The sequence below is a fragment of the Phycodurus eques genome, chromosome 3 (genome assembly GCF_024500275.1).
Source record: "Phycodurus eques isolate BA_2022a chromosome 3, UOR_Pequ_1.1, whole genome shotgun sequence".
Classification (NCBI taxonomy): Eukaryota; Metazoa; Chordata; class Actinopteri; order Syngnathiformes; family Syngnathidae; genus Phycodurus; species Phycodurus eques.
Window position 1 is genome coordinate 32,847,460 of NC_084527.1, and position 13,030 is coordinate 32,860,489.

Here is a 13,030-nt window from a genome sequence, read left to right on the forward strand (position 1 = left end):
CATCATACACCAATAAGTAATTTACTGACTTAAGTAACCTGGGTTGCACCCTGCCTTCTGCACCCTCATCACACAAGGTGGAATATACTGTATGTACGGGAAATGTATAAAACTATTTGGCAACTGACTATAGTTTGGAGAGGGATGCCTTTTTTTCTTAAGGTCCTAAAGCCATTGACCACAACATCACATCACAGTTGGGCATTGAATTCTCAGGACTGCCAATGGTGCATACACTAAAGTAGCAGTATGAATTTTTATAAAAAATATTGTCTGACATTTATGCACAAACCAAAGTGAAAATGGACCAATGACAAGATTCCTGTATTGCCCGATTCATCAAAAATGCTCTCATTTCAAGTTTAATGGGAGTTATTATATTGGCATAATGTAAGCATGGAGGGACGTACGTGATCATGGCAAGGGAACATTGATGTGGGGAATCAACCCAAAATCCAGGTATGAGATACTGTTCGTCAAGTCACCATGGTGAAGTCAGTATTCCTGATTCCTTGACAAATACATAAAGTTCCCAAAATCCATTGCCTTGTGTTTCCTGTCCTCATAGTTGCATCATTTGGTGAAAGCAGCTACTACAGACCACAAGAGCTCATTTGTGTTAGCCTTCATGCTTTCACCTTCAGAATCCAGTTCTAGCAGCAGCCGTACTCTTTTCATTGCCAGGTCGTACTGGTCCTCCGGCAATGGTGCAAAGGCGTTTTCCAGGACGTCAGAGGAATGAGCTAAGAAGATAAGTGCAAGAAGTCGCTTGTCCATTCGATGTGGGTCATTAGCCCACTTGTCCAGTACAGCCTCCTGGACCTTCTTGATGAGGCGCTGCTTGAGATTATTGTTAGTAAGCGGGTGTGTGGTCATATCAAAAAGAAGGAAGTTCTGCTTTTCAGTGGTAAGAACACCTTTCTCCACCAAATTTTTGGCTAGTCTTTCACGGACATTCCTCAATTGATAATGAAGCTTCAGGGGATTCCATGTCTCTCCTGAATGAATATAAGAAACAAGAAATGAATCACAGCAAGCATGACCTAACAGTACACAGGGAAACCTCAATAGGAAACAAGACCAAAACAAACAAATAAACAAAAAGAATAGTACACATTCTGGAGTTTGTACCAAAGAGAACTCACTGCTAAGCAGTTCAATCCAGCTCTGCACATTCTCTCGTGGTTGGGTGTCTATCATGTGTTTTAATGCTTCATCCAGGAGTACATCCCCTGTAGGAGCATCTGACTTACAAATCACCTGCAGACAAAATTAAAAATGTAAAGGTATACACTCTGCATGTGCGTCTATATATATGTGTCTGTGCAGCATTCTGCAGACAGTTAATGGAGCTATATATTTATTATTTGCTCTGTACAAGTGAGGACAATAACTATTTGAGCCGCTGCTGAATTTGCAAGTTTGAAAAAGTAGAAACAATTAGACAACCAATAGAACAGTTTCAAATAGTTCTGGTTGTCAGTCGAATTGGGGGGAAAAAACTAAATTAAAGTTATTAAATGTGCATCTTATTCATGGAAATATTTAATCGCCAAGCAAAGCACAAGTTAGTACTTTGTGGAGAAACCCTTGTGGGTAAGCACGTTGATGAGCCATTTCTTGTAGTTGGTAGTTTGCACACAGCTCAGAAAAGATTTTGGCCCATAATGAATAATGACACACTCTTGGGCTGGAACGAGTACTCAAGTTTTACAAATACAAAAAAATTATCAAGGAATTTTCTCTGCCTTGGGGTTATTTAACTCATTCACTGCATGTCCTCACCGGTTTGATACTTTTGGTATATACACGTGGAAAAAATTACTGGTACCCGTCTGTTAATGTATGAAAAATCCACACTGGTCACAGAAATAACAAAACTTAAAAATAAGTCAGTCTGGCGTGGATTAAAATTGCTAACCAACTACAAGCGATCATCCCGCTAACCACTGAACAAGAAAGGACTAGCCGACGACTTGAACACCTTCTACTGCAGATTAAAAATGACATTTTCACACCCCGCACCCACCCAGCCACACCATCGAGCACCATACCTCTGACTCCCCCTTCTGCGTTGACCATCCACGAACAGGATGTGAGACGTATCTTCAAACAAAAAAGATCAACAAAGCGGCGGGCCCAGACCTTGTGTCCCTATCCTCCCTCAAAATGTGCGTGGACCAGCTCACTCTAGTCTTCACAGTGATCTTCAATAGATCTCTGGGACTGTGTGAAGTACCATCCTGTTTCAAATGCTCTACCATCATCCCAGTCCCCAAGAAACCTGCAATCTCTGGTCTGAATGACTATAATGCCTGTCGTCCTGACATCTGTGGTCATGAAGTCCTTTGAGCGCATCATGCTGGACCACCTCAAGAGCGTCACAGGTCCCCTGCTGGACCCCCTGCAGTTTGCCTACCGAGCAAACAGGTCTGTGGATGATGCAGTCAACATGGGACTGCACTTCATCCTAGAACACCTCGACGGCGCTGGGACCTATGCAAGGATCATGTTTGTGGACTTCAGCTCTGTGTTCAACACCATCTTCCCTGAACTCCTCTCCTCCAACCTTCTCCAGCTCAGCGTCTCACCTGCCATCTGCCAGTGGATTTACAGCTTCCTGACGGGCAGGACACAGCAGGTGAGGCTGGGAGAGGCCACCTCATGCACACGCAGCATCAGTACTGGGGCGCCGCAAGATTGCGTCCTCTCTGCTGTTCTTCTCTCTCTACAAGAACGACTCCAACTCAACGCACTCAAACTCCTGAAGTTTACAGACAACATCACAGTCAGCGGCCTCATCAAAGACGAGGACGAGTCTGTGTATCAACAGGAAGTGGAGCAGCTGGAGCTGTGGTGCAGCCGACACAGCCTGGAGCTGAACACGCTCAAGAATGTAGAGATGATCGTGGACTTCAGGAGGCATCCTTCGCCACAGCTGCCCCTCACGCTGTCCAATTGCCGTGTCAACCATCCAGATTTTGAAGTTCCTCGGAATTACGATCTCTCAGGACCTGAAGTGGGACTCCAACATTTACTCCATCCTCAAAAAGGCCTAGCAAAGGATGTACTTCCTGAGGCGTCTGAGGAACCACTGCCTGCCACCGGAGCTGCTGAGGCAGTTCTACACAGCAGTCATCGAATAAGTCCTGTGTTCATCCATCACAGTCTGGTTTGGTGCTGCCACAAAAAAGGACAAACTTCGACTGCAACGGACAATCAAAAGTGCTGAAAAAATTCTCGGTACCCCCCTACCAACCTTTGAGGAATTGCACACTGCCAGAACTAAGACAAGACGATGCAAAATCCTCTTGGACTCTCCACATCCTGTCACCATCTCTTCCACCTCCTTCCCTCAGGGAGGTGCTATCGAACAATGCAAACTAAGACTAACAGACATTCCAACAGCTTCTTCCCTCTTGCCATTAACTTCTTAAATAGTTAACTTACAATTCCATTGTAACATGCTGCCAAATTTGTCTTGAGATTGTTGTCACACATTATTTGTGCACTCACTGCAGTAGTCTCGTCACTCTGCACTATTCGCATATCTGTTGTTGACCAATACTGGCCACTCATATGCTTGAGCACTATTTGCACAATTGACACTGTTCCAGATTATCACACTACTAGTCACTTTAAACTGCTTAAATTTCTTGAAGTCTCTATACCATTTGCACAATGGTCACTGTACCAGATATCACTCTATTAGTCATTTCAAACTGCTCTAAATTGCTAGAGGACACTGCATCATTTACACAATTGTCAAAAAAAATAAAAAATTGTGTCGACATTACCACATTACTGGTAACCTTCCATTGGTCAGTGACTCTCCGTACTGTGTTTTTATGTTTTGATGTCTCAGAAGTATTTTCTGTCAAATGGCTGTCTGTTGTCATACTAGAGCGGCTCCAACTACCGGAGGCAAATTCCTTGTGTGTTTTTGACATAAAGATGATTCTGATTAAATCTGACAAAAGTAATAAATAATAAAAATTTAATTAAAATTAATCAATGAAAATCAGACATTGCTTTTGAATTGTGGTTCAACAGAATTATTTTAAAAAACAAACTCATTAAACAGGCCTGGACAAAAATGATGGTACCCTAAATAAAATATTTTGTTGCGCAACCTTTCGAGGCAATCATTGCAATCAAATTATTTTTGTAACTTTCAAAGAGACGTCTGCACCTCTCACCAGTTATTTTGGCCCTCTCTTCATGAGTAAACTGCTCCAGTTGTCTCAGGTTTGAAGGGTGCTTTCTCCAGATGGCATGTATCAGCTCCTTCCACAGATGTTCAATAGGATTTAGATCATGGCTCATAGAAGGCTACTTCAGAATAGTCCAGTGTTTTGCTCTTAGCCATTCTTGGGTGTTTTTAGCTGTGTTTTTTGGGTCATTATCCTGTTGCAAGACCCATGACCTGTGACTGAGACCAAACTTTCTGACACTGGATAGCACATTTCTCTCAAATAACTTGATAGTCTCGAGATTTCATTGTACCCTGCACAAATTCAAGACAAGGTGTAGTAATGTGAAATGACGCAGAAAAGCTGCCCCAGAACATAAGAGCCTCCGCTATGTTTCACAGAAGGGACAGTATTCTTTATTTTTGCCTCTGCAAATATACAGCTGATGTGCCTTGCCAACAAGTTTTGTCTCGTCTGTCCAGAGGATATTTTCCTAGAGGCTTTGTGACTTGTCAACATCAACACAGCAGTTTTGCAAATTCCAGTGTTGCTGACCTTGGAGTTCACTTTTAATTTCTTTGAAAGTTGTTCTGGGCTCTTTTATTATCATTTGTATTATCTGTCTCTTCAGTTTGTCATCAACCTTCCTCCTGCGGCCATGTCCAGGGAGTCCCGTGGATCTTAAATTTCTGAATAATATTTGCAAATGGAGTCACAAGAACAACAAGCTGCTTGGACATGGTCTGATAGCCTTGACCTTCATCGTGCTTGTCTATAATTTTCTTTCTTAGTGTAGTACACACCATGTCACTAAACAGCACAGTGATTACTTGTCACCCTTTAAATAGGCTGAGTGATTACAAGTTTGAAGACACCAGTGATGCTAATTAGAGGACACACCTTGTTTGAACATGTCCCTACGGTCAAATTATTTTTTAGTGGTACCGTCATTTTTGTCGAGGTCTGTTTCATGAGTTATTTAAAAAAAAAATAATTGTACTGGATAGTAATAAAAGTGGAATGCGCCGACAACTTTGAGCGCCTAGCTCAGCGTCGCCGTGGCGCATTTTTATCTTGCAGCATTTTGTGTTTGCTTTATCTTCTGTGATTGCAGCATTTTTATCTTGTAGCATTATTCTTTTGCTGTAGTTTTCTGTGATTGCACCATTTCTATCTTGCATTTTCCTTGTGCAGTTGTTTTCAGTGCTTGTATCTTTTTTGTTTAGTCATTCCTCCTATGCGGCATATGGCCATTTGCAGCGCATTTGCCAGTCAGCCACCGTATAAAATGGACAACCAAGTCATTTAAACGTCAATGTCCATCATATAAGACTTATTTAATAACTTGAGCTTTTATTTAAGAGAAGAACGATTACATTGGTGTTTTCCAGTCACCTCTTTCACATTAGATAAATCGCATTGTTAACCACCAAACAAAAATATCATAAAAGTAGGATACTGAAATAATTATCTCAATGTAGTCACAAATGTACTGAGGCTACTCAGTGTGAAATCTGGGCTTGTTTAGCTGAACAAAAAGGTTTTGCCATGTAGTGGAAGAGCATTTCATTGTTCTGCCTGTCAAACACGGCTGGCATGGACAGACGTACAAAGATACATTTATGATTAATACAAATAATTGAAATGCGAATAATATATACTGTACAATAAATAATTGACTTTTGTTAAGAGTCAACATATAACGAACCGAAAACCGTCACCATAAATCTGAGTAGTTTTGCTGTTCTTGAATGCTTTTCCTGACATTTTTGCAGAGACATCTTTACAGAAAAGGCCATGGTCTCCAGAGAGCGTCCACACCATCAGAGTGATCTCATTGTTCAAAGGTATCAGTCAGGAGAGGGGTACAAAAGAATTTCCTCGGTATTAAATATGCCATGGAACACAGTGAAGAAAGTAATAAATTAGAGGAAATACAGCAGTGATATTACCAATAACTCTAAGTCCATCCAAAATAGACAAAATGATGAGGGGGGTTAATAAAGGATACTTTAAATGGTGGTAAGAGTGTATCCTTTGACTCACATTTAAAATGAATTTGAATCTGATTGGATAATTCTGATCTCTCAATTGTTAAGTTTTACTTCCTCTCTTGAAAATACATATTTTTCCATCTGGGTTGCACAGGTTATGTCACCTTAATGGTGGAAAAGGTTTTGAAATTATTTATCTTGGTCTAATATTTTTATATCACAAAAACCGGGAATTTGATCAGGAGTGTGTAGACATGTTCAAACAATGGCCTGAGTGTAGTTGTTTCTGTTCAATAAATTAGCAATTGTAGAAGGCCAACTGATATTACTATATCTAAATTACTAAAGGATTTCAAATGGGCAAAATTCTAGTAATTAGTCTGCCATTTCAATGTTGAATAAGTTGACTTGAATAAGTTGACTACCTTTCTGGCAAGAAGACCTTTCCTCCGCATGCCACAGGCTTCCAACTGAAGACGACCGCACAGAGCGAGCTCGATCAGCATGCACCCTCGTAACCCTGATGAAATGCAGTCATTCCAGAAAGAGGTATATCCCTATAAAATGGAATACATATCCCTATAAATGGAAAAATATTTGATAAAAGATTACTCAATCTCTTTAAAAAGTGTAAATGAAACCAAAAGGCCAATGTCTGTTCAGTCTGTTCTTGTTGGTTTTATGAAGACACATGAGAAATGTTTTTTGGCATATGTCTCATTTAATTGAAGACTATTATGTAATTGCCCATAGGGGTAGGTTTAATTTTGAATGTGACTGTCCGTTTATGCTAGGGTGGTTTCAATGAGCAGGAGGAGGATAATAAAAACAATGACTTTTCTGTTATGTTTGAGCCGTTTTACTGCCGTGTTACAAGCGCTGTTTGGAAACAAGGTATGGAAATAAACATTTATAAACTCTCTGTGTAAATATCTAATTTCACAACATATATATCCGCGGTGTATAGTCCCATGTGGCTAATATATGTAAAAAAATATATATAATATATTCTAACTGTTCCTCCACCTGCACCCTGATTTCGCTGCAGATTACAATATCATCTGCAAACATCATAGTCCACAAGGACTCCAGTCAAACCTCATCTGCCAGCCTATCCATCAACACTGTAAACATGAAGGAGCTCAGGGCTGATCCCTGATGAAGTCCTACCTCCACCTTAAACTCCTCTGTCACACCGACAGCACACCTCACCACTGTTATGCTGCTCTCATACATGTCCTGTACTATTTTAACATACTTCTCTGCCACTCCAGACTTCCGCATGCAGTACCACAGTTCCTCTCTGGGTACTCTATCATAGGCTTTCTCTAGATCTACAAAGACACAATGTAGCTCCTTCTGACCTCTGTACTTCTCCATCAACACCCTCAAGGCAAATAATGCATCTGTGGTACTCTTTCTAGGCATGAAACCATACTGTTGCTCGCAAATACTCACTTCTGTCCTGAGTCTAGCCTCCACTAGTCTTTCCCATAACTTCATTGTGTGGTTTATCAACTTTATTACTCTATAGTTCCCACAGCACTGCACATCACCTTTGTTCTTAAAAATGGGCACCAGCACACTTTTCCTCCATTCCTCAGGCATCTTCTCACCCGCTAGAATTCTGTTGAACAAGCTGGTCAAAAACTCCACAGCCACCTCTTCTAGATGCTTCCATACCTCCAAAGGAATGTCATCAGGACCAATTGCCTTTCCATTTTTCATCCTCTTTAGTCCCTTTCTAACTTCCCCCTTTCTAATCATCGCTACTTCCTGGTCCACCACACTTGCTTCTTCTGCTCTTCTTTCTCTCTGATTTCCGTCATAATCCTAAAGAACTTGGGGCCTTTAACATTCGGCATGAAAAGGAAAGGAACATGGGAGAATGTGAGCACGGAGATGTCCGGAAGTCCCACGGGAGATGATGTGGGTCAGATTCCAGCGAGAGGCAAATTAAATTTGGAGTAACAAGGCTCGACATCGCGACCAAAATGGTCACATACGCGACCCTTTTCAAGTGTGTGCAAATAAAAATTTCATCTGGTCACACTTGCGCAAAAGCCTGTTTTAATGCTCCCTCTTACACAGTCTAACAATATAAGACATGGTGGTTCTAAGTCTGCTTTAGTCAATCTCTTTCACCTGCTCTGATAATCTGACAAGAGAGCGCTATGTTGTTACTATGAATGCCGACAGCCATAACGGCCGCGCGCGCCACCACTTCGCCATGCCTAAGAGTGAGGCTCGCATGGCACTGCAGTCCCCTCCGTCATCGGCCGAGGAGGTGAGGCCACATGAAATTTGGAGGTCTGTTGCAATTGAATCGGCAGAAAGTTGGCGACATCGTCGCACTATCAGCATCCACTGACCGTGCTCTATCAGTTTACGTGGCCTACCACTTAGTGGCTCATTTGCTGTTGTTCCCAAATGCTTTCATGTCCTTATAATACTGAGTCAACTGCTGACTGTGGAATATTTAGGAGCGAGGAAATTTCACGACTGGACTTGTTGCACAGGGTGGCATCCTATCACAGTTCCATGCTAGAATTCACTGAGTTTATGAGAGAGACCCATTCTTTCACAAATGTTTGTAAAAAGTCTGCATGCCGAGGTGCTTGATTTTATAAAACTGTGGCCATGGAAGTGATGAAAACACCTGATTAAGTTTATTTGGATGGGTAATCGAATCCTTTTGGCAATATACAGTGGGGCAAAAAAGTATTTAGTCAGCCACCAATTGTGCAAGTTCTACCACTTAAAAAGATGGAAGAGGCCTGTAACTTTCATCATAGGTATACCTCACCTATGAGAGACGACAAAATGAGAAAAAAAATCCAGAAAATCACTGTCTGATTTTAAAAGAATTTATTGGCAAATTATGGTGGAAAATAAATATTTGGCCAATAACAAAGGTTCATCTCAATACTTTGTTATATACCCTTTGTTAGCAATGACAGAGGTCAAACTTTTTCTGTAAGCCTTCACAAGGTTTTCACACACTGTTGCAGGTATTTTATCCCATTCCTCCATGCAGATCTCCTCTTGAGCAGTGATGTTTTGGGGCTGTCGCTGGGCAACACATACTTTCAACTCCAAAAATTTTCTATGAGGTTGAGATCTGGAGACTGGCTAGGCCACTCCAGGACCTTGAAATACTTCTTACGAAGCCAGTTCTTCATTGCCCGGGTGGTGTGTTTGGAATCATTGTCATGGTGTAAAACCCAGCCACGTTTCATCTTCAATGCCCTTGATGATGGAAGGAGGTTTTCACCTAAAATCTCACAATACATGGCCCCATTCATTCTTTCCTTTACACGAATCAGTCGTCCTGGTACCTTTGCAGAAAACAGCCCCAAAGCATGATGTTTCCACCCCCATGCTTCACAGTAGCACGGTAGTGTTCTTTGGATGCAACTCAGCATTCTTTCTCCTCCAACCATGACACATTGTTTTTTTTTTAACCAAAATGTTATATTTTGGGTTCTTCTGACCATAAAACAGTCTCTCAATCCTCTTCTGGATTATCCAAATGCTCTCCAGCAAACTTCAAATAGGCCTGAACATTTACTGGCTTCAGCAGGGGGACATATCAGGCACTGCAGGATTTGAGTCCCTGGCGGCGTAGTGTGTTACTGATGGTAGCCTTTGTTACTTTGCTCCCAGCTCTCTGCAGGTCATTCACTAAATCCCCGCATGTGGTACTGGGATTTTTGCTCACCGTTCTTGTGATCATTTTGACCCCACGGGGTGAGATCTTGCATGGAGCCCCAGATCAAGGGAGATTATCAGTGGTTTATGTCTTCCATTTCCTAATAATTGCTCCGACAGTTGATTTCTTCACATCAAGCTGCTTATCTATTGCAGATTCAGTCTTCCCAGCCTGGTGAAGGTCTACCATTTTGTTTCTGGTGTCCTTTGACAGCTCTTTGGTCTTGGCCATAGTGGAGTTTGGAGTGTGACTGTTTAAGGTTGTGGACTGGTGTCTTTTATACTGATGAGTTCAAACAGGTGCCATTAATACAGGTAACGAGTGGAGGACAGAGGAGCCTTTTAAAGAAGAAGTTACGGGTCTGTGAGAGCCAGACATCTTGCTTATTTGTACGTGATCAAAAACTTATTTTCCACCATAATTTGCTGATAAATTCTTTACAAATCAGACAATGTGATTTTCTGGATTTTTTTTTTCTCATTTTGTCTCACATAGGTGAGGTATACCTATGATGGAAATTACAGGCCTCTCAGCTTTTTCAGTGGGATAACTTGCACAATTGGTGGCTGACTAAATACTTTATTGTCCCACCTTAAATGTGTTTCGCCTGGTCCTACATGTTTTCTACAAGGAATTGTACACATCTTACAAATTCTGCCCGGGTAATCAAACATATGAGCACAACTGTGTTTTCTCATTTAGTAAATAAAAATAAATCTGTGAATTTAAAAATAGGTAAAATAGTAGTAAGTAATAGTATAATAAAAAGAAAGTATTACGTATTCAAATAATGTGCTTAATTTCAGAATGATTCTATGAAAAAACTAACAAAACAGATAATACTTCATGTTTTGATCATATGGGGAGAAGAAAAATAATGCATTGTAAAAATGAATTATACATGGGTAGCAGGGTTTTCCACAATTTTGAGGTCAACTTTGGGGGTGCATGCGCATTATACCAGACTTCACACCGATCTGATCGGCTTAATCGGCATCGGGCGATAATTAGCATTTTATGCTGATTGGCTTTGATGTCATAATTCGCCAAACCGATCAATGACGTCATTGTGTATTTTTAGTATATTTGAATCCAAAAGCTAGTTTATATTTAGCGTTGTCACGTGTCTTTTGACGTAGTACTGTTAATATCTGACCGCCAATAAAGGTTTTTTTTTCAAAACATGTCGGCGGTGTGGGACAGACAACACATCTGAGACAGACAACATGTAATGCCTGGATCAGACTGCAAGACAAATTTGGTCTTTCATAATTGCACTGTGTCAGACTACTACAATAAAACCTTGTATTCCGATACCACGGCATCCTATCTTTTACGATCACTGGGCTTTATCTTGTCCACTGAAACGCAACCGGATACACTCTTTACCATGGCGACGACAACAACAATGGCTCGCGTTCTGTGTATTCTAAAAACAAAATGGGGAAAACTATGTGGTGGTGGTCATCGGTGCTCGGGAGAGGACTTTAATTCAAGGATTGCTTGAGGTATGTTCACGTACTTTTAATACGATATGGCTCGCAAGCAGGAAATAAAAAAATTGTAGCCTAGCATGCTAGTGCTAGCACGAACGGTTGTACGTAAACATGCCGGCGTTATGTCGAATCATGCTCGAAAGCAGTGGTCTCCAACACCCGGTCCGCGGACCGGTACTGGGCCGTGAGTCATTTGTTACCGGGCCGCAGAGAAAGAATGACCAATTTATATAATTTCTGTTGTATTGCAATTCACGTGTCAATGTGTTTTATTTTGAAAATTGACCGTATCTTCTCCGCCGCAACAGCTGCCTGTCTCAATTGACACGTCAAAACTGCACAGAACGCTTCCGTTTCCGGTCTCTAACGCTTCTGTTTCCAGTCCGAGCAGGCTGGCTAACGGCGGCAGAACTCAAAAGAACAAAATAATTTCATAAAGTAATTCAGCTCATTACGTTTACTGAAAAGATTGGTTATTTGAACGAAACATTCGCGAACAAAACAATGCTATATCAGGAGTCCTACTTAAAATACCGGGTTTATCGCAACAGTTAACTCTCATGCACCAAGTCCGCTCTGATACGGATACAGTCGTAGGTTTCTGGTCGACACAGGCAGAACTACTTTTATGGAGTTAAAAGTCTACTCTCATTGAGGAGCTACGGAACTGCAGTCTGGTCTGACTGCCTACAACAACTCCGACCCCCACTCCTGCATCGCGCCCACAGTGGACGCGCCACGAACGGCAAAGGAGGAAGCAGAAGTGAGGCAAGCGCGTGCGTGTGTGTTTGTATGTATGTGTGTGTGTGTGTATATATATATATATATATATATATATATACACACATATATATATATATATATATATATATATATAGATAGATAGATCTATGTATATATATATATATATATATATATATATATATATATATATATATATATATATCCATCCATCCATTTTCTGAGCCGCTTATCCTCACTAGGGTCGCGGGCGTGCTGGAGCCTATCCCAGTTGTCATCGGGCAGGAGGCGGGGTACACCCTGAACTGGTTGCCAGCCAATCGCAGGGCACATACAAACAGACAACCATTCGCACTCACAGTCATGCCTACGGGCAATTTAGAGTCTCCAATTAATGCATGTTTTGTTTTTGGGATGTGGGAGGAAATCGGAGTGCCCGGAGAAAACCCACGCAGGCACGGCATATATATATATTTACACACACACACGTATATATAGATAGATCTATATATACACGTATATATATACACATATATCCATCCATCCATTTTCCAAGCCGCTTCTCCTCACTAGGGTCGCGGGCGTGCTGGAGCATAATATGGCGGCATGGTCCATATACATATATATATATATATATATATATATATATATATATATATATATATATACATACATATATATACATACATATATACATACATATATATATAAAATCAAATCCATCAAAGTCAGGCGTGTTTCTTTTGAGTCTCCTGTATCGTCATCGCCTTGCTCTTCTCCCGGTCTCGACTGTTGGTCTTCTTTGCCGGACGGTCGGTCTTTGTCGGAGGCTTTCCGAAAGGCTTCGGTTCGCCTCTGCACAAGGCCCGAACTCCGTTGAGTCAACGAAGTCAT

The 13,030-nt window shown here is 41.2% G+C and overlaps 1 protein-coding gene across 1 annotated transcript; it reads right to left on the minus strand.

The window, feature by feature from the left end:
* Positions 1 to 573: 573 nt before the first annotated feature.
* Positions 574 to 13,030, minus strand: LOC133399584 (Golgi phosphoprotein 3-like). The gene is made up of 4 exons (XM_061671149.1): positions 12,851 to 13,030; positions 6,613 to 6,744; positions 1,146 to 1,260; positions 574 to 998 (listed from the first exon to the last, which is right to left on the minus strand). The coding sequence occupies exons 1-4, from the start codon at positions 13,028 to 13,030 to the stop codon at positions 574 to 576; spliced, it is 852 nt and encodes a 283-aa protein (XP_061527133.1).